General features: G+C 41.5%; 1 protein-coding gene across 1 annotated transcript in view; it reads left to right on the top strand.

The window, feature by feature from the left end:
• LOC137380166 (5'-nucleotidase domain-containing protein 2-like) overlaps window positions 1-22,486 on the top strand; it is a 77,119-nt gene that overhangs the window by 9,846 nt on the left and 44,787 nt on the right. Inside the window, exons 2-6 of the mRNA XM_068051909.1 lie at window positions 8,381-8,565; window positions 14,968-15,042; window positions 17,664-17,719; window positions 18,381-18,474; window positions 21,940-22,068. Of these exons, the coding sequence (XP_067908010.1) occupies window positions 8,381-8,565; window positions 14,968-15,042; window positions 17,664-17,719; window positions 18,381-18,474; window positions 21,940-22,068 (539 nt within the window). The remainder of the gene's footprint in view (window positions 1-8,380; window positions 8,566-14,967; window positions 15,043-17,663; window positions 17,720-18,380; window positions 18,475-21,939; window positions 22,069-22,486) is intronic.

The raw sequence follows: 22,486 nt of genomic DNA, 5'->3' as shown, positions 1-22,486 counted from the left end.
GAGTATTGCGTGCAGTTCTGGTCACCGCATTATAGGAAGGATGTGGAAGCTATGGAAAGGGTGCAGAGGAGATTTACTAGGATGTTGCCTGGTATGGAGGGAAGGTCTTACGAGGAAAGGCTGAGGGACTTGAGGTTGTTTTCGTTGGAGAGAAGGAGGAGGAGAGGTGACTTAATAGAGACATATAAGATAATCAGAGGGTTAGATAGGGTGGATAGTGAGAGTCTTTTTCCTCGGATGGTGATGGCAAACACGAGGGGACATAGCTTCAAGTTGAGGGGTGATAGATATAGGACAGATGTTCGAGGTAGTTTCTTTACTCAGAGAGTAGTAAGGGCGTGGAACGCCCTGCCTGCAGCAGTAGTAGATTCGCCAACTTTAAGGGCATTTAAGTGGTCATTGGATAGATATATGGATGAAAATGGAATAGTGTAGGTCAGATGGTTTCACAGGTCGGCGCAACATCGAGGGCCGAAGGGCCTGTACTGCGCTGTAATGTTCTAATTCACAGTAACTGAGTGTGCAGCAGCAAAAAAGGCTGTGTGCCTCCCTTTCTCCCTTTTGTCTCTTTTTTTCCTCTCTCTCTCTCGTGCTCTCTCACCAGAAAACATCATGCTTGGATTTTACACTAGGCAAACGGGAGCCGTCCACGGACAGAAAAGTTGGTGGCGAACCCGCTTCTGCCTGGCCTGGGGGTCCGACTCTTATTTTATTTTAGGCTTTAATTGGTTTGAGGTGGGACTTCCACCCGCTTGAGGTAGGAAGTCCCGCCTAATAGAGCTGTGGGCCAGCTGCTCTCTGTCCCAGCAGTGCCACCGGGAGCAGTAGCCAAGACTGGGACTGCTCCCAGCATCGCAAGGAAGATGTCAGGGAACCCCGGAACGCAGGTAAGTTTTTGTTGCCTCGCCGGGGGTGATCAGTCGGGTCCCGGCGAGGCAAGGGTGGTTGATTGGGCGGGACAGGGGGCGTGTTGGGGGTGGTTGGGGAATCGGGGGGCGGCCCTCCATGCACAGGGTGCCCGATCATGAGGGCCCTCCCCAGGATGTCAGAGCTGCCTGCTTTTAATAGGCGGCTTTTCTCGGGCCTGACCACCCAACCAGTCATGAATAAAAACCCCGTGGAGGCAGGCAGAGGCCCTTAAGTGTTCATTAAGAGGCCACAAGGGCCTTGATTGGCCTGCGGGGAGTGCGGGCCGAATTTAACCACTGCACTGCATTAAGTGGAGGTGGGAGCAGTTTGGGAAGGGCCCCCCGAGCCTCCCACTGCATTTTATATCCACCCCCCACCACCTTCCTGCTCTTTGGGGGGTGTAAAATTCCAGCCCAAGTTTGAAAACCATCCACAACTCTGGACCCTCCAAGCCTACAGATTGCTACAGCCAGAGACCAGGGGAAGAGAGCCACCTACAAGTCTGCCTCCGAGAAAACCCTGCGCCAAGCGGGCCAACCACAAAGTGCACTTTAACCAACCAAAGACTTCAAGAATACAACTCCAGCTGGAAGACCACCCAATCATCCAACCTCAGACTGCATATTTATTCTGGACTTTAATCCAACTAAAAAACCTACTTTCCACTTTGTAATCTATATGTGAATGTGTAACATTTTTTTTTATTATTTTAGTTCAGATTTAACTTATCAAGTATAATAAACTTACCTCTTTCTTGTTGAAACTCAAGAAAACCTGTCCAATTGGTTCTTTCACGATTACATTAAAGGTAAAGTACTCACCAAGGTGGTAAGCACAACCTCTGTTTAAAAGAATAAATCCTGTTGCAGCCAGATAAGAGGAAGGGCAAGAGGGGTGACTGTGACCCCCTTCTTCACCTTGGCCATAAGAATATTAAATGAATGAGGAAGTACTGTAATGAAATATTGCTCCCTATGGTATTCTGCATCTTTTAGGTAATGTTATTTTGTGATGCTCATGTGGACATGTGTGAACATTGTAATTATGTGCAGAAAATTGGAAGAAGGGTGTGGTGTGGTGTGTGTTTTTGTGATGGAGGCCAAAATGTAATGAAATTGCAGTACTTATTGAACAAAAATAACTTTTGTGCGAAATTGCTTTTTCTGGTTGGTACATTTTTTTCCAAAAGAAGTAGCTCTGCAAATGCTGCTTTTTAAAAGTTATTTGTTCATGCATGTATGTTTTTTGGTTAGAATTTTAATAGCAATACTGACTGTCTCAGGCTCCACTGACTCTGCATGTTTCTTTTTTCAAAAGTATTAATAATGGATTGAATAACAATGCACTTGTGTGTGGTTCAATATTTTGCTTCTGATACAATATGAATATCTGCATTTTTCTCATGTCTTGCCTGCATTTCCATGTATTACAAAACATACACTTCACTGTTGCACTCACATAAAAAGATCCCACACCCAAATTCTGTTCCTATCTTTATTGTTCATAATGTATCTAAAAAAGAGTGTGCTTGTCACGTATTTTTCTATAAACAAAACTTAGCTATGTGCTTCTAGCATGTGGTCCGAGGCTCACATAGAATAGTGGGAGGATATGCTACATAAAGGGAGATGGTGGTGTAGTGGTAATGTCACTGAACTAATCTAGAGGCCCAGGCTAATGCCCTGGAGATATGTGTTCAAATCCTACCCCAGCATCTGGTGGAATTTAATTTCAATTAATTAATAAAAATCTGGAATTGAAAGCTAGTCTCTGTAATGGTGCCGTGAAACTATCATCAACTGCCGTAAAACCCCGTCTGGTTCACTGATGTCCTTTCAGGAAGGAAATCTGCTATCCTTACCTAGTCTGGCCCTACATGTGACTCCAGACTCACAGAAATGCGGTTAACTCCTAACTGCCCTCTGAAATGACCTAGCAAGCCACTCATTTGTCAAGGGCAATTAGATAGATATGGGCAACAAATACTGGCCTTGCCAGTGACTCCCACATCCCGTGAATTTTTTTTGAATACTGTGGGAGTCTTTTGCAAGCAGATGGAACCTTAGTTAACTGATTTGCAAAGAAAAATCCAATGCTGGTGAAACATTTAAATCTTAAAAGGAAATTTTTCTTCTTGCCATGGTAAGCATTCGTATTGCTAAGCTAGACATTAAAACCGCCTGTGGAAAATCCCCAGATACGCATTGATGCTGCCTAAAATAATACAGGCCAACCGCAGTGATATAAATATTGCAATTAAGTCATGCTAACAGATATCCCATGGCATTATTTTCAGCTAATTGGGGATCTAGAATGCAGTTTTGTTTACTGAAAATGCCATTACAGAGACATGATTACAAGGTGACCAAGGTTGAAAAATAAATATTGCAGGCTACATAATAGTCCAAAAAGACAGGCAGGATGGAAAAGGAGGAGGAGGAGTAGCCCTGATAATAAAGGATGACATAAGGATAGTAGTAAGAAAGGATTTTGGCTCAGGAGATCAGGAAGTAGAATCAGTATACGTGGAGCTTACAAATAACAAGGGTCAGAAAACATTGGCGGGAGTAGTTTTTAGGCCCCCCCACCAGTAGTTATATCGTTGGACAGAGCATTAACAAAAAGTAATTGGAGCTTGTAATAAAGGCAATGTGATATTTGTGGGTGAATTTAATCTTATAAACTGGACAAATCAAATTGACAAAGGTAGACTGGGAGATGAGTTTGCAGAATGCTTTCATGACAGCTTTCTAGGACAATAGAACCCACTAGGGGCAAAACTATTTCAAATGTTGTATTGTGTAATAAGTTAGGATTTATTAGTAATCTCATAGATCTTCTGGGGAAAAAGTGATCATAATATAATTGAATTCCATATTAAGTTTGAGAGCGAAACTTGAGTTCAAAACAAGAAAACGTAACGCCAATTAAATATGTATAAGGGGTGAGCTGGCTAAGGTTGATTGGGTAAATAGACTAAAAAGTATGGCAGTAAATAAAGAGGGTAATATTTTTAAAAATTCAAATGTTTAACAAAAATAAGTTCCATCAAAAAACAAAAACTCAGCGTGAAAGATCTATTGGTGACTTATTAGGGAAGTTAAGGATTCTTCTTTTGGGCCTCCTTATCTCGAGAGACAATGGATACGCGCCTGGAGGTGGTCAGTGGTTTGTGAAGCAGCGCCTGGAGTGGCTATAAAGGCCAATTCTGGAGTGACAGGCTCTTCCACAGGTGCTGCAGAGAAATTTGTTTGTTGGGGCTGTTGCACAGTTGGCTCTCCCCTTGCGCCTCTGTCTTTTTTCCTGCCAACTACTAAGTCTCTTCGACTCGCCACAATTTAGCCCTGTCTTTATGGCTGCCCGCCAGCTCTGGCGAATGCTGGCAACTGACTCCCACGACTTGTGATCAATGTCACACGATTTCATGTCGCGTTTGCAGACGTCTTTATAACGGAGACATGGACGGCCGGTGGGTCTGATACCAGTGGCGAGCTCGCTGTACAATGTGTCTTTGGGGATCCTGCCATCTTCCATGCGGCTCACATGGCCAAGCCATCTCAAGCGCCGCTGACTCAATAGTGTGTATAAGCTGGGGGTGTTGGCCGCTTCAAGGACTTCTGTGTTGGAGATATAGTCCTGCCACCTGATGCCAAGTATTCTCCGAAGGCAGCGAAGATGGAATGAATTGAGACGTCGCTCTTGGCTGGCATACGTTGTCCAGGCCTCGCTGCCGTAGAGCAAGGTACTGAGGACACAGGCCTGATACACTCGGACTTTTGTGTTCCGTGTCAGTGCGCCATTTTCCCACACTCTCTTGGCCAGTCTGGACATAGCAGTGGAAGCCTTACCCATGCGCTTGTTGATTTCTGCATCTAGAGACAGGTTACTGGTGATAGTTGAGCCTAGGTAGGTGAACTCTTGAACCACTTCCAGAGCGTGGTCGCCAATATTGATGGATGGAGCATTTCTGACATCCTGCCCCATGATGTTCGTTTTCTTGAGGCTGATGGTTAGGCCAAATTCATTGCAGGCAGACGCAAACCTGTCGATGAGACTCTGCAGGCATTCTTCAGTGTGAGATGTTAAAGCAGCATCGTCAGCAAAGAGGAGTTCTCTGATGAGGACTTTCCGTACTTTGGACTTCGCTCTTAGACGGGCAAGGTTGAACAACCTGCCCCCTGATCTTGTGTGGAGGAAAATTCCTTCTTCAGAGGATTTGAACGCATGTGAAAGCAGCAGGGAGAAGAAAATCCCAAAAAGTGTGGGTGCGAGAACACAGCCCTGTTTCACACCACTCAGGATAGGAAAGGGCTCTGATGAGGAGCCACCATGTTGAATTGTGCCTTTCATATTGTCATGGAATGAGGTGATGATACTTAGTAGCTTTGGTGGACATCCGATCTTTTCTAGTAGTCTGAAGAGACCACGTCTGCTGGCGAGGTCAAAGGCTTTGGTGAGATCAATGAAAGCAATGTAGAGGGGCATCTGTTGTTCACGGCATTTCTCCTGTATCTGACGAAGGGAGAACAGCATGTCAATAGTCGATCTCTCTGCACGAAAGCCACACTGTGCCTCAGGGTAGACGCGCTCGGCCAGCTTCTGGAGCCTGTTCAGAGCGACTCGAGCAAAGACTTTCCCCACTATGCTGAGCAGGGAGATTCCACGGTAGTTGTTGCAGTCACCGCGGTCACCTTTGTTTTTATAGAGGGTGATGATGTTGGCATCGCGCATGTCCTGGGGTACTGCTCCCTCGTCCCAGCACAGGCATAGCAGTTCATGTAGTGCTGAGAGTATAGCAGGCTTGGCACTCTTGATTATTTCAGGGGTAATGCTGTCCTTCCCAGGGGCTTTTCCGCTGGCTAGGGAATCAATGGCATCACTGAGTTCCGATTTGGTTGGCTGTATGTCCAGCTCATCCATGACTGGTAGAGGCTGGGCTGCATTGAGGACAGTCTCAGTGACAGCATTCTCCCTGGAGTACAGGATAGTACTGGATTAAAAGAAGATCTGCAAAGATTATTAGAAAGCCTAAGGATTTGGAGAGTTTTAGAAACCAGCAAAGGGCAACCAAAGAGTTGACAAAAAGAAAAAAAAAATGTGTAAATGAGAGTCATGAATATTACAACAGATTGTGAGAGCTTTTTATAAGTACATTAAAAGTAGGAGAGCAGCTAAATTAAATGTTGGTCCCTTAGAGTCAGTGACAGGAGAAATTATCATTGGGAATGAGGAAAGGGCTGAGATGTTGAACAAATATTTTGTGTCTGGAGGATACAGATTTACGTACCAGAAATAGAGTAACCAAAGGGCTAATGAGAGTGAGGAACTTAAGGTAATTAATATCAGCAGAGAAAAAGTATTGGAGAAACTGAAGAGAGTAAAAGCTAACAAATGCTTAGGATCTTATGGCCTACATCGCAGGGTTCTTAAAGAGGTAGCTGCAGAGATAATGTACTGGCTATGATTCACTAAAATTCCCTAGTTTCTAGAATGGTTTCCAATCCGCAGGGACCAATGTTCACACTTCTATTCAAGAAAAGGGAGAGAGAGAGAAATCAGGGAAAGAATAAGATGCAAGATAAGAGCTCATGGAGCTGGTGGTAATATATTAGCATGGATAGACAATTGGTTAACAGACAGGAAGCGGAGAGTAGGGATAAATGGGGCATTTTCAACTTGGCATGCTGTAACTAGTGGAGTGCCACAAGGATCAATGCTGGGGCCTCAGCTATTTATGATCCATTATTAATGACTTACGAGAAGAGACTGAGAGTAATGTATCCAAGTTTGCTGATGATACAAAGCTTGGTGGGAATGTAAGCTATGAGGAGAACATAAAGCAGCTACAAAGAGATATGAACAGGTTAGATGAGCAGGCAGCAAGGTGGCCGATGGAGTATAATATGGGGGAAGTGTGAGGTTATTCACTTTGATAATAATAAAAAAGCAGAAAATTTTGTAAAAGGCATGAAACTTTTAAATGTTGATGTTCAGAGAAACGTGGGTGGATTTGTACAAGGAACACAAAGTTAGCATGCAGGTACAGCAAACAATTAGGAAGGCGAATGGCATGTTAGCTTTTATTGCAAGGGGACTGGAGAACAGGAACAAGGCAGTCTTATTACAATTGTACAGGGCTTTGGTAAGACCACACCTGGAATACTGTGCATAGTTTTGGTCCCCATATCTAAGGAAGAATATACTTGCCTTGGAGGCATTACAGCAAAGGTTCACTAGATTGGTTCCTGGGATGAGAGGGTTGCCCTATGATGAGAGACTGTGTAAATTGGTCCTATGTTCTCTGGAATTTAGAAGATTGAGAGGTGATCTCATTAAAACATAAGATTCTGAAGGGGCTTGACAGGGTAGACAGTGAGAGGTTGTTTTCCCCTGGCTGCTGAATCTAGAACATGGGGGCATAACCTCAGGATAAGGAGGTTGATCATTTAGGACTGAGATAAGGAGAAATGTCTTCACACAGAGGGTTGTAAACCTTTGGAACAGTCTACCCCAGAAGGTTGTGGATGCTCCATCATGCAACATATTCCAGATTGGGATAGATAAAATTTTGATCTTTGAGAATCAAGGGGTATGGGGAGCAGGCATGCAAGTGCAGTTGAAGCAGAAAATCAGTCACGATCATCTTGAATGGTGGCGCAGGCTTGAGGGGCCGAATGATCAACTCCTGCTCTTATTTCTTATGTTCTTGTGTCCTGCTACAGCAGTTTGCACATCACTGTAACACAGCAAATTTATTAAAGCAATATAACACATGAGTAATTGTCAAAAGAAGCAAAAGCAACACGAGGAAAAACTCTTTCATGCAGCGAGTGGTTAGGATCTGAAATGCACTGCCTGAGAGTGTGGTGGAGGCAGGTTCAATCGAGGCATTCAAAAAGAAATTAGACTGTTATCTAAAAAGGAGGAATGTGCAGGGTTATGGGGAGAAGGCGAGGGAATGGTACTAAGTGAAGTGCTCATTCAGAGAGCCAGTGCAGAAATGATGGGCTGTATGGCCTCCTGTGCTGTAATAATTCTGTGATGACTGACTCAGTGAAAATATTTTCAAAATACCATTTTTTCCCCCATGTGTTAATTTAATCCTAGCTATACCCACTGACCGGTGTGAAGAAGGAAAATAGCAGTTGAAAACAGCCTGAAGAAAATATTTGTGGTTTGACTGATTTAATTTTGTGGTGCTTGCTGATTTGTGAAAGATGGACTGGTTTAAAAAAAAAACAGAGGGTCTTGATTGCTTTGGTTTTCCTCCAGTTATTTTTCCTCATTGATTAAATTAGAACAAGCACCAATCGGATAGGCAACTTAACAGATAAATGTTATTTGAACAAATCATATTTTTGCCCTGCAACATTGGAGGTGTGACATTTCTGAGATCACGCTGTAAGGTGCAGTGCTACAGTTTTAAGTACTTAGAATTTTGTAAATAAATTGTTATAATGTTTTTTTCCAGAACTTATTCCCCCTGGAATCTGCAACCTCCTCAATCCTGCAAATATCTATTCCAATAATGAGGTTAAATTGGGGGACATTGAAATTTATGGATTTGATTATGATTATACTCTTGCACAGTATTCCAATTCAGTGCACACAATGATCTTCAATACTGCACAGGAAATCCTCGTTGATCAATACAAGGTATGTTTACTTGCTGATTTTTGTAATGATTACACTCATTTTCTTCAGGCCTAGTGACAGTGTTGTTAAACATTACATTTGAATCACTATAAAGAAATGGATCATGTTGGTCGATAATGGAAATTAGAGGATAGTTGAGCAGTTCTACATTTTAACCTTGCAGTTATGGTACACAGGTATGGTAATAAGAATAAGTTCATTACCAATAAAATAAATTGGATTCAATCTTTCCTTCGCTACAAGATTAATTTATTTTTGAAAAATTGTGCTTCATTGGCTATGGAATGAGGCCACTTCTCAAGCAAGTCTCCATCCTGTGAAATTAATATAATATAATTGGAAAGGTGGATTATTTCTTTGAACTTTGTGGCTTGGAGGCAGTTTGAGTTGATGGTGAGGTTATAGAATTTTTGGCAGGGACTGAAATCAATGGCCTCAGTTTTCCCAATATTTAGCTGGCAAAAATTACAGCTCATCCAAGATAGGATGCCAGGCAAGTATTATTGGGCAAGCAATCTGATAGCACAGAAGCAGTGGAGGACTCTAGACAAGTGAGAGATAGTGCTATGTGTTGTTTGAGGGGGTGATGTCACTAAAGGGCTAGAATGCAGAAGAGGAAGAGGAACGGTGTAGGAATGATCTTTGGGGGACTCCCCAAAGGCTACGGTACAGGGGTAGGTAGAGAAGCCATGGATGGAAATGGCCTGTCTCTGATCAGATTAATCAGAGTGGAACCAAGCAAATCAGCTTGTAAGTGCAACTTAAGTCATTTGACTGCCTGGCATAAATACCATTTGATGTAACGTATACACCAGGTTTTATGATCCGATTTCTTGCTGTCTCTCGTACGCCAACATGACAAACTCCTCATTATACAGAGAGCTGGCAGACAGTCTGTCCCAACCTCTGTCTTCCCTAATTGTTCAACTGAGATGGAAAATGTATGTGAGAAATTTCTAAGAGAATTAGCATCCCATCATTCTGTGATATGCCTCATTAGTGGACTGTTGTTTTTTTTTATTCATTCATTGGATGTGGGCGTCACTGGCCAGGCCAGTATTTATTGCCCATCCCTAATTGCCCTTGGTGGTGGTGAGCTGCCTTCTTGAACCGCTGCAGTCCATGTGGGGTAGGGATACCCACAGTGCTGTTAGGAAGGGAGTTTTTCATTACTTTTTATTGACTTCGTAGTGGTTAGATACAACTGAGTGGCTTGCTAGGCCATTTCAGAGGGCATGCAAGAGTCAACCTCATTGCTGTGGGTCTGGTGTTACATGTAGGCCAGACCAGGTAAGGACAGCAGATTTCCTTCCCTAAAGGACATTAGTGAACCAGATGGGTTTTTACAACAATCAACAATGGTTTCATGGCCATCATTAGACTAGCTTTTTAACTCCAGATTTTTATTAATTGAATTCAAATTCCACCTTCTGCTGTGATGGGATTTGAACCCATGCCCCCAGAGCAATACCCTGGGTCTCTGGGTTACTAGTTCAGTGACAATTGTGCTCTGATTTTTTTTAGATTTGCAATGGCTGTAGTATAATGCAAATTTAGGAAACTGCACTCATAGTGCATTTTTAAACTGTTTATGAATATGACCCATTCGGTAGATTAAAAGAAAAGTTGTAGTGTGGTACTGACCCATAGCAATGAGCAAGGTCTCAAAAGTTCAGTTCATGGTCTGTATTGAATAATCTGATTTCAGCTGGACAAACTGTGGGTTGTTACAGTTGATCATGACTTCAAGATGCCGATTACTCTCCAGTAACACTGTTGGAAACTACAAGGAAATTGGGTGAGGTCACACTGGATCATCTGATATGATCGCCACAATTGAATACCTGCGGGTACACAGTCTAAATTGGCACATGAGTGCCAATGTGGTTCTAATGGCCAAAGAAACCCTAGTATGAGTCACCACTTGCAGCATGGGGGAGGGGGGGGGGAAGGAAAAAGAAAACAGTTCTCTTGTGTGTCACTAACCAATCATCTATACTCAATTACGAAAACAAAAATTACTCATCCGATCAAAAGAAAGTCACGGATTAATAAGGGATAGTCAACATGAATTTGTTAGGGGAAGGTCATGTATTACTAACTTAGTTGAGTTTTTTGAGGAAGTAACAGGGAGGATTGATGATGGTGGTGCAGTGGATGTGGTCTACATGGATTTTAGTAAGGCATTTGACAAGGTCCCGCGTGGCAGACTGGTCAGTAAAATGAAAGCCCACGAGATACAGGGGAATGTGGCAGGTTGGATCCAGAATTGGCTCAGGGACAGGAAACAAAGGGTAGGAGTCAATGGATGATTTTGCAAGTGGAAAGCTGTTTCCAGTGGCATTCCACAGGGCTCAGTGTTGGATCCCTTGCTGTTTGTGGTATATATTAATGATTTGGACTTAAATGTGGGAGGCATGATTTGGAAATTTGCTGATGACACAAAAATTGGCGTGTAGTAGATAGTGAAGAGGATAGCTGTAGACTCCAGAATGATATCAATGGTTTAGTTGATCAGGGAAAGTGGCAAATGGAATTCAATCCAGAGAAGTGTGAGGTAATGCCTTTGGGGAGAGCAAATAAAATGAGGGACTACAAAATAAATGGGAGGATATTGAGAGGAGTAGAAGTGAGAGACCTTGGAGTGCATGTCCACAGGTCCCTGAAGGTGGCAGGACAGGTAGATAGAGTGGTGAAGAAGGCACATGGAATGGTTTCCTTTATTGGCTGAGGTATAGCATACAAAAGCAGGGATGTGATGTTGGAACTGTATAAAACACTGGATAGGCCACAGCTGGAGTATTGTGTACAGTTTTGGTCACCACATTACAGAAAGGAAAAAATTGCTTTCGAGACAGTACAGCGGAGATTTACAAGAATGTTGCCAGGGCTTGAAAGTGGCAGCAATGAGGGAAGATTGGATAGGCTAGGGTTGTTTTCCCTGGAACTGAGGAGGTTAAGGGGAGACTTAATTGAGGTGTACAAAATTATGAGGGGCCTAGATAGAGTAGACAGGAAGGACCTGTTTCCCCTGGCGGGGAGGTCAGTTACTAGGGGACACAGTTTTAAGGCAATTGGTAGAAGGATTAGAGAGGAAATGAGGAAAATCTTTTTCACCCAGAGGGTGGTGGGTGTCTGGAATTTACTGCCGGAATGGTGGTGGAGGCGGAAACCTTTTAAAAGGTACCTGGACATGCACCTGAAGTGCTGTAACTTGCTGGACCAGGTGCTGGAAGGTGGGATTAGAGTGGTGACTAGTTTCTTTGGCAGGCATGGACATGATGGGCTGAATCGCCTCCTTCTGTGCCATAATTGTTCTATGGATCTATGGAACGAAGGTTCTCCATCTGAAACTTTAATCTGTTGATATGGAATGATGGGAAGTGCTGTGGGTGACTTCCACTTTTCACCTCTCAACTGACCGCAGATAGTGTTTCAAAAATCAAAGTGTCTCCTGACAATGCAGAGCATGCCCAGAGCGATCGAGGATGTCATCAATATGTGCGAACATTTACCAGCCTGCCAGTATGAATGCACGCGCATGACGTCACCACGCCATGATGTCACCCCTCGCAGCCCACCTTGTTTCTTCAGGTGGCACGGGGGAAAACGATTGAACGTGGGAGCAAGTGACCGAGAGGAGGGAAGCAGCGCGGCCTGGAGCTAGTGGCTGGAGGGGTGGTGGGAAAGTGGGGAGCGGCGAGGCCGGAGTGAGTGACTAAGGGAAGGCAGCGGGGAGCCAGTGGTGAGATGACGGGTGCCGGAGGAAGCGGCAAAAAGAAGCGCAATGGCAGGACGGAGCGGGGGACTGTTGGGGATGGGATGGAGGTGGCCATGGCAGCCATTGAGGGGATTTTCAGGTTGAATTTGTTTTTTGTGATAAATTGAGCACTACCATCATTCATCCTGGCAGCTGCCTGAAATGTCGCAGACAGTGACGTTTCAGTGGAAGAGGCTGTGTTTGCGCATGTGCTAGTACTGTGCCACCTAGTGGTTGAGTTGTTAGCAAATGCAGCCTTTAAAAATTGTGTTTTAGTCCCTGAGTGTTTTAAGGGTCAAACAAATAGACAAACAACAAGTTTTCTTGTTGGTTAAAAAAGAGAGATAAATATTTATTTTTTCACAATAACCAATAAATATTTGCAGCTGCACCCACGCATACATTCACACACATGTGCGCACATACAGACAGGATAGAGAATACAGCGGTAGCATACAATTAGAGTTCAATTGTTGTAAAAGAGTGTTGTTTTAAAAAACCTTTTTAGAAGCTTTTTGGGAGGAAATCTTTCAGTGGTGCAGGCCTGAATATTCATTGTCTTAAAAAGGATGAAGTGTCGCAGGCTCCTTGTAGTTAAGCCTCATTCCAAAGCTGATGGTGAAAATCCTAGTTCACTTTCACAGATGGGGATTTCCAAAGTCACCTTGCAATTTCTCTGCTGCAGTAGTTAAAAGATGTTTTCAGCAGGGCTCCTGCTTACTTGGAACTGTCTCCCAGCTGTTCTGGCTAGAAAAGACATATTCTGGCTGTTCTGCCTCTCTCTCTCTCTCCAGAGAGATACCTTTTTAAAGTAGAAACTTGTCAGGTTGGGGTGTTGGTCAGGTGACTAAAGGCTCTGTCCCCTGGGGTGCTTCATGCAATGTTCCTGGACATGGGAACCATTGGTACATGATGGTGTCTGAATGTGGTCCAATTTGATAAATATGTGCTGTTTCGCACCTATTATGTTGGCCTTGGCTTCAGAGTCAGTCTGTCTGCAAAAATCTTTGTTAGCCCCATTCCTGCAGATAGGAGTTGTAAGCATGGAATGGGCTGTGTTTTCCCCAAAGCTAACTCAGACGTGGATAATAGGTTTTGTCTTCAACAGACAAACATGTTTATTGACAGTACAGGAGGGGGTCACCTGACCTCTACTCCATTTTGTCTGTGGCACATATATATCCATCTTTTGTAGCTCAGTTCAACAGTTGACTTTTATTTCAGAATTCCACCAGTTCCTTTCATATTTCATTACTGTTCCCTTTGTGAGCATGACATGGTCTATTTCAGATGTTAATAGATGTGCAGTCTTTAGGGGCTTTTCCTTCTGATTTTCAGCATTATCAGTAATTTGATATTGCATTCCATTATGTTTTATTATTTTTGAAACACTTGCTGCAATCTAATTATTCTCTGCAATGAATAAGTACATCATTGAACGGTGGGAAATTACTCACGATTACAGTATAGAAGATAATTTATGGCTGTAGGAGGTTCCCTTATGACAGTGATTGATTAACGTCTGATTGTGGCACAGTGCTTCTTACATTTGTTCAGTCGCAGCCAGCTGAAGCCAACTGATTTTGGTATGATTAATGCAATGCGTTCAGGAAATGAATAAAGACAGCAATTACATTGGCTAGCAAGCATCAAATTTAGCTTGTAGTCTTTAATTATACAGCATATATTGTTACATTAAAGAGCTCAATGGTGACTAATGTAGTCAGGTCTTGAAATTTATGCTGTGTGAATATATGCTTAACCTTCTGTTAAATGGTGGACACAAGGAATTCAATATAAATGAGTATAGCATGAATTCATTACAGGATAATTTTCAAGGCTTCATTTGTTTGCTTAATTTGTTTTAATGCCTTAATCGGGTATTGAAGCTTTGGCCTGGGATTACATGCACACATTTGCTTTAAGAAGGCGCAATGACAGTCATATTGGCTTTTATTGAGGTGAATTGGCGTAATGGATAACAGTGCAAGCGATTTCTGTCGAAGGGGTTCTAAGATTCTTTCTGCTGATTTAAATGTGGAAAACAGTACAGGTGCGGCACAGCTGGGAGATATGCAGTAATCGTCCCTTCTGTTTGACTTCATTTTGGGTCCACAGTATAGTTGGGGCATATCACAAAGCAACTCACTGAAAAATTATAATTCCTGTAAAACAGAAGCAGGTAAAAATAATACCAGGCAAATGTTAATCTTTATTAGTAAAACCTAATGTACGTCAATTGTATAATATGGTTAGTTGGGTTTCAATCCATAGAAAAGCTGGAAAGAAAGTGTTTCACATTCACTTGAAACTAACAAAATCCAGTTGGAACAATGCCTTGTGAGGTAATTAATGAGAATCTAAATCATCCTGGTCCCTGGCTTAAAGAATAATTTACTTTAATCTTTTCAATGTAGGCAATATTATATTTTGTTCCAGTAGGTCCTGTTATATTTCACATTGTGGTTTTACCAGTTCTCAGTCAACTCTCAGATGCACATATTTCACCTGAATTGTGTTGGACAAGTGTGCCTTCTTTCAACTATATGCAGGGTACAAGAGATGAAGGTGTTGTGCTAAATGTTGTATTCTTTTAAGTCTTTCTTTTTACCTTGAATATTTATTTCAATTACTTCTTTTAGTACCCAGAAGGAATCAAGGACTATGAATATCAGCCTAACTTTGCCATCAGAGGTCTCCATTATGATGTGCGGAAGGTAACATATAGAATTTAATTTTAAAGTGGGGCAGTTTTCATTGGCAAGAGTATAGCAAAACTTTTTATAATCTGCTTATCAATAAATGATACACTGTTCCAAACCGAATTACATGTCATATGCATGACACCTCATTGAGAATAGATTGATGCACAGCTCGCTTATTCCTCCTTTCTCTGCATTGCCACTTCCCTAAAAGAAAGACTTTTCATGAAGACAGTCCCCCATTAATGTGAAAAACATATATATATATTATATATAATATATATATATATATAAGCAAACATTTTTTTTTGATTGCTGTGCAGGGGTGGCCGCCCAAATTAGGAGCTGGAAAACTAATTTATATACTCAAAATTGGCTTTTGACATCCTTTTGGTTTCAGCTACTTGCTTGTTCCATTTCTTTTACACCTCTTTTCCCTGTCTTGTTTTTCTCTCATTATTCCGCATCTTCTATATTCCTTCTTTCCCTTGTTTTCATTCCTTCACAGCACTTAATCCAATCTAATGCAGTCCCTCATTTCCTCTTACTCTGTGCCTTTTTAATTTCCTCTGTCTCTATTTTTTTTTCATTCTTGTTGTGTTTCTCATTTTCTCATGCCATTTGTCCCATTTCATCCTATTTCATCTTGCCTCTCATTTTCTATTCCTTTCCCTCTATTCCTGCTTTTTTTTCTTTCAGTGTGCATTTTTCTGTTCCTGTTTCTACTCCATGATTTATTCATTTGAATTTGAAATGTGCAACTAACTTGTTCTGTGAAATCATTGGGTGGGGTGGGGGGAGGTTTCCATGTGAGCCTATTGAGCAAAAGCTGTGCCTTCTGTGCTCCCTCAATTTTCTCTCACTCTTCATTCAGTATCTGTGCTTTGTGGGATGACTCTCATAGCCCCTCAGGATCTGCTGCGCAACATTAGGCTTATCTATTTCATTAAAAATCTATGCAATGTCTGTGTAATCCGTGTGGCCGTGAATGATGTCCATTCCATCTGCCTTGTTTTCTGATACAGATTTGCAGGCTGAAGGTTTGTGATTATGACAATAGAAGCACCATCTGCCCTAGTTTTTCCCTTTTTCTGTGATGTATGGTTGGCTGTGGCTAAGCAATGAGGTGCACTTAAGCCACAGAAAAGTTGCATATAGTTTGTAAATAACGATTGATCGACCACCGCTGCTCTACTGTATGGGAAAGAAACAATAACCTATCCAGTATATAAAAGTTAACCAAGGGTGTTGCAAATTTTGGATCTGCACTGGATAGATTCTCAGGTTCAACATCCTGGTTACTCGCATAAGTGGCCTCCTCATCTCTTATGTTCTACTAGAATACCTTTGTTGTCCAATATCTAGTTACCTAACCCGAACCCTAATGTTGTTCGGGAGCCATAACAATAAGATGTCTTGTGGTGTGAACTGGATCCTGTGATCCCGCTTGCTTTGTGTATTTCTCCTATCTTCTGGAAACAGAATGATAATCATGAGGCCAACTGTAAACCGACAACCTGATTGCTTTACATGAAATGCATAACTTGGATAGACACACATTTTCATCTGGAGGTTTAACTATTTTCTGTTGCCCCACATAACATCCAAAATATTTACATGAACTTAGCCCTTGAAATGGGCCTAGTTTGACTTTCGAAATTAGTTTTCATTGAACCGTTGGCACTGTAGAAAAAGAGTTCTCCGCCTCCCTGACTGTTTTAAGTTCAAACTACTGCATATAATGTTTTCTAAAGGGACATGAACAGACACAGCTGAATTCTAGTTCTTTCTGTCAAGGATTGGCTCATCGAGCCATCAATCAAAGCTACAACCTACAGATAGAAAGTTTCTGTTCTGTTTACCCCCCGTGGCCTTGCAACCTTCATGGCACTTACATTGCCTGTTCAGGTCAGTGAAGGTAAGCCATTCTTTCACCACAGATATTCAAATCTCTAAAATGTACTAATGATCCCCATTGTCTCAAACTGATATGATGGGCTGGATTTTATGCAGGTGATGGAGGTCCCGACACCAGGCCAGAAATACAAGGGGAACCCCACCTCATCTGTTCTGAGGGATCCCTGGCCGCAAATTGTCCAAGCTGGAGGGACCCCCCCCTTCTCGCCCCGACAAGCCCACAGCAAGGCTGCCTGGTGTTACTGGATGGCCTCCCCACATGGCGGGGTTCCCACCAGCCAGTGGTGGCGGGAAGGTTGGCACTTAAGGGATTTAATTGATCTCTGGGCGGGAAGGCTGTCCTCGGCCTTCCCCGCTCCTGACAAAATTGAATGGTATCAGGAAGGCGACGAACGTTCCATTCCCCACCTTCCCTTGCAATTTTATGGGCCCCCATGCCACCCTTTATCAGCCCTTGTGTGAGAAACACAATTGTGTTAACCACGTGGTCTGCTCCTCATAAATGGGTCTAATAAATATCCCAGATGGATTGGGAGTTAACCCTTTGTGCGCTGTATTAACTTAATAGCAACATCTCAGTATAAATTAATCTAATATCCTTTCAAGGCCAAACTGTCAGAAATCCCAAAACATGGCAACAGGTTTCTACTAAAAGGTTACTAAAGTTAAACTGATGTTAACAAAAAGTCTAGTGCATGAATACATTTTTTTTTTGACAGGGATTTCTGATGAAGATTGATGCTTTCCATTATGTCCAGTTAGGAACAGTGTACAGGTACGATATTCTGTTTAGCTCAATATTGTTACATATGATGAAGTTGGAACTGGACAAAAGACTTGTATACAAGAAGAATGGCTATACCAGAATATAATATGACATTTATTCACACAAAATTGTTTGGAAGATAGCAATTACTTTTATGGGGGAACTCCAGCTGTTTGTTGTCAGTAATGGATAAGTGCATTTTGGAATACTTGTGTAAAGTTTGCAACTGAAGGTCCACGTCTAAAACAAAATAGACGTGATAGTAAGTTTCCTTTGTACAGATCAGATTATGCCTGCCTACCCTTTTCTGCTGATTAGGTCAGCAACCCATATGTTTGATCTGCTCCTAAAAGTGAAAATGCTCATTCTGTATTGCAACCATTTGATGCAAGTCTTCAATATCATTTTTTAAAAATTAATTCTCGAAATATGAGTGTCATTAACAAGGTAATCATTTATTACCCATCCTTATTTGCTCTTGAAAAGCTGATGGTGAGTCTTTTATCTAATGCAGATAACCATTGCTATCAAGAATATTAATTTTGTTCTTTAATGGCATTTTATGGTTTGCTTTTTATCCTAAAGTTTCCCCTTCATATAGAAAACAGATCCTGTCAGGAAATATAAAGTAATTGCACAAATTACTGAAATTAATTGTACATATTTGCAGAGGACTCAGCCCAATACCAGATGAAGAAGTGTTTCAAATGTATGAAGGGACCCAACATGTTCCTCTACACCGAATGAGTGATTTCTATGGCAAGGTACCTTTTCAAAAATTATTTGTTTATGTAATCAGCAAAAAATCTTCATTGTGACATATACACAAATTGCAACACCAAGCGGTAGGATGCAGATTTGATTTCTCTCTTTTAATTCCTTTCCACTCACCCACTACTTGAGTTCCTGATCTCAGCTACATCCATGTTTAAAGATGGAGAAAAATAGCCTCGGACTGGCTAATGATAAGGAGGGGGAGAAATTAGAAAGTTCATCACTTGGTGACCAAGTCAGGAGTGATATGAGTAGAGGCCTGGGGGCAGGTTATCCAACTGCTCTCTTGACCCACGCTACATATCCTGGCAAGAGCGCAGTAGGAGAGTTTGCATTGACAATATATTTTTTGAAAGATTTGCCTATGGTAAATTCTGAGTGTAGTTCAACACCAAATAATACTAGTGATACTTTATTTCACTGGTTTGCACAACTTTGTCATGTTGCCATTTTTAGTTCTTTAATATTGTTTCTCGGTCATATGCGGAATATTGGAGACAACAATACCCTTTCTTGGGCACATTTGCTTCCCTGTTTTGGCAAGGGTACATACTCCTCTACCTGTCTTTTAATAAAGAAAGATTTCCTCACTGTAGTTGATTCAAATTCTCCCAGTCCATGCACCAGTTCTGGCTGAGATGGTTGTAGCAGGGAGGAGGGCATTTGCGGTCCACTATCATTAATTTGACCAGCTACCAGAGGCGAATGAGACTAGTCAGTGCAGACTCTATCTTGCATTTTCCATTTGCTCAGCAGGTAGATGTTTAGATTCTACTTGGTTCCTTTCTGTTTAACCTGGCTGAGATTGGGAACTCCTAGTCAGGGTGGAGAAGGGGGAAGAGATAGCAAGCCTCTCCCCACTCCATTCTGATCTACAGACAAAGCAGTTGGTGTTTTGAACAGGAGACCTGTAAATAAACCTTTTATTTTGTCCTCACTGTCTGGAATTTTCTGGCAGCCAGCATAAACATGAAGCCAGAATACTTAGCTATAGATAGTAATCACAGGCAACAGCTGGAAGCTTGGGCTATGCCAGGCTCTTTCAGCTTTGTGTAAGTCTAGGCTTATTTATTATCTTATCTTGTATTTTTACAAAAATATTTAAAAACAAATCCACAATAATTCTGTGGACCAGTAATTACCAGTAAGTTTACATGTCAAATTAAATATGGGACATTGTGTTCCTACAGTACTTGCAAGGTCACACACTGATATCATCATTCACATAGAGTGAATTAGTAATGGTGTGCATTGCTCTGGTCTTCAGTGGCAGTTGAACAAAAGTCTTGGAGTGAATTTAGAGGCATTTTGTGAAGAGGGCCAGATGTTTAAAGTGGAGCCCTTTTCATATATGTTCCTAAGAAAGGGGATTCTAGCTTGCCTGGTATTTCTGCAATTTAAGGTGGAAGCTGGACATTGTTTTTGGATTGATATATATCCCACCTGGTTGGCAAATATCAGCTAGTTGTTGGAGTAGATGGTGGGATTTCCAATAAACATAGTTGATTGTCAAGGATTTCATGAAAACTGCCTTACAGTTTACACGTGGTTTCTCTTTTAATTCAATACCTGCAGTTTCATGTATTTAAAGTGGAGAAGGGAACTTAAGTCCAGGTTGATCCAAAGGTGGCAGTCACAAGCTGTTGTCAAAAAGACCAATTTCATAGATAACAACTTCGCTGAAAAGCGTGCCTTTCTGTTCAAACATGCTTTGCGGCCTCTGTCTAATCCTGCTGTAACTATTCTAGAATATGAAATAAAAGTAAACCAAAGTAAACACTCAGTAACTTCCTCTGTTACAAATACGATCCATCATTCTGTTTAGGTTCGAATTTCTTTTTGTACAAACTGTTGTGATATGTTCCTTAGCATATGCTACTGAATTGCTAAACTAAGATCACCAACTTTTGTTGGTGCTGTCGATATGTTTAAAATGATCTTTTGTGAATATACAATGTTGTGATATATGCTAATGTGTAGCCTCAACACATTAGGGTTGATTTTAACAGTGGGGGTTGGATGAGACACATGCAAATTGGCATAGGGACAAACCAATTAGTGGTTTACATGCGTCACTGAAGGAGTGGTGTGAGAGGCAAGGACTTGAATAGGGAACTAGTCTTGGGAATAAGGGAGCTGTTCCTTCGGGGCAAACTCTACTTAAACTGGGCTGGGACCAGCGTCCTGGCGAATCCTATAACTAGGGCTTTAAAATAAAAAGGTGGGGGGCAGGGAGGCTTCAAGTGAGGGGAAATCTGTAAATCTAAGGAGAAAAGTTAAGACCACAGAAGTGTGTCCTTTTGGGTAAAATCAAGCAGATTGTGTCAGAAAGGAATAGAGTTTTTAAAAACAGTAATAGAGCATTCGCAAAAAAAGGCCAAATCAGGGAAAAACATTAAAGAATTAAATTTAAATATCTGAATACACAAAGCATTCATAACAAGATAGGTAAATTAATGGTACAAATAGAGCTAAATGTGTTTGATCTAGTAGTCATTACTTAGATTGTTTGCAGGGTAACCAAGGTTAGAAACTAAATATTCCAGAGTACTTGATTTTTTAGAAAAGACAGGCAAAATGGAATAGGAGAGGGGGTAGCCCTGATAATAAAGGATGAGATGAAGGCAGTAAGGAGAAAGTATCTTAGCCCAGAAAATCAGGATGTAGAATCTGTGTGGGTGGACCTAAGAAACAGAAAACACTGGTGGGAGTAGTTCACAGGGCCCCTAATGTCAATCATAGTGTTGGACAGAGGTTAGAGGAGTAGGTAATAAGGGCAATGCAGTAATCATTAGGGACTTTAATTTTTCGTATAGACTGGGTAAACCAAATTGGGAAACATAGCTTTGAGGACGAGTTCATGACATGAATTCAAGACAGTTTTATAGAATAATACATTGAGGAACCAACTAGGGAACAGGTTATTTTAGATCTAGTCTTGTGCAGTGAGACAGGGTTAATTCGTAATCTTGTTTTAAGAGATCCTGTGGGAAGAATGAACATAATATGATAGAATTTCATGTTAAGTTGACGAGTGATGTGGCTAAGTCCTAAACTAGGGACTTAAATTTAAACAAAACCAATTAGAGGTATGAGGATGAGCTGACTGAGGTAGATTGGGAAATTAGATTAAAAGAGAGGATGGTAGATGAGCAATGTACATCATAGGACCCCAATTTGCATAATTTAATGAGACTTCTGCATGATTCAGGCAGCACCTGGGTCACTCTTGTAAAGGCCCTGGGCAAAATGGTGGATGGTGGGATTAGAATGGGAATGGGGCAATATAAGTAGCACTTGGGGTCTCATTTCTGCCCAGCGGATTGAGTCAAAATTGGCCCTATTTTCTTATTGTAGAAAACGCTAATATAAGGTATGTTCGCAGGAGATTTGTGAATTTTTTGTTTTATGTGGGTCTCTATATTTATCTGCATTTTGTGTTTTTATAACTTTAGGGTCCTTCCATGAAACAGTTCATGGATATTTTTTCTCTTCCTGAAATGACTCTTCTTTCGTGTGTGAATGACTATTTTATTACCCACAACATTGAATATGATCCTGTTCATCTCTTCAGAGATGTGAGCGTGAGTACAAAATTTACTCCAAGTTAATCTGCATTCTCAGACTATAGGAAGAGAATTGGATCTTGCTGCAATATTAACAGTTTGACCTAACAGGACAGCTAATACTGCCCAGATGTTTGTAGCTGCTAACACTGGAGAGGATATGGGTTGACTGTGCAGTTTCTGAACAGTGTTTGAAAAGGACTGAGCTTTTCATTGTTATTAACTGACAATAGATTTACACTGTATACAGACAACCCTTCCACATGATTAAAGTTACTTAAACTATCAGATTTGACTTTTTCATGGCAATAAGAAGAATTGTACGAAAAGAAAGACAACAAGTTTAATTAGTTTTAATATTTCATCTTTTAACAGTGCAGAGCTTCAAGTCCAATAATCAGAAGTGATAACTTGATATCAATAGAACACTTCTCGG

This window comes from Heterodontus francisci, chromosome 19 (genome assembly GCF_036365525.1).
Source record: "Heterodontus francisci isolate sHetFra1 chromosome 19, sHetFra1.hap1, whole genome shotgun sequence".
NCBI classification, from domain to species: Eukaryota; Metazoa; Chordata; class Chondrichthyes; order Heterodontiformes; family Heterodontidae; genus Heterodontus; species Heterodontus francisci.
The sequence above is the reverse complement of the archived record's forward strand: the minus strand, read 5'-3'. Positions and strand labels throughout refer to the sequence as shown.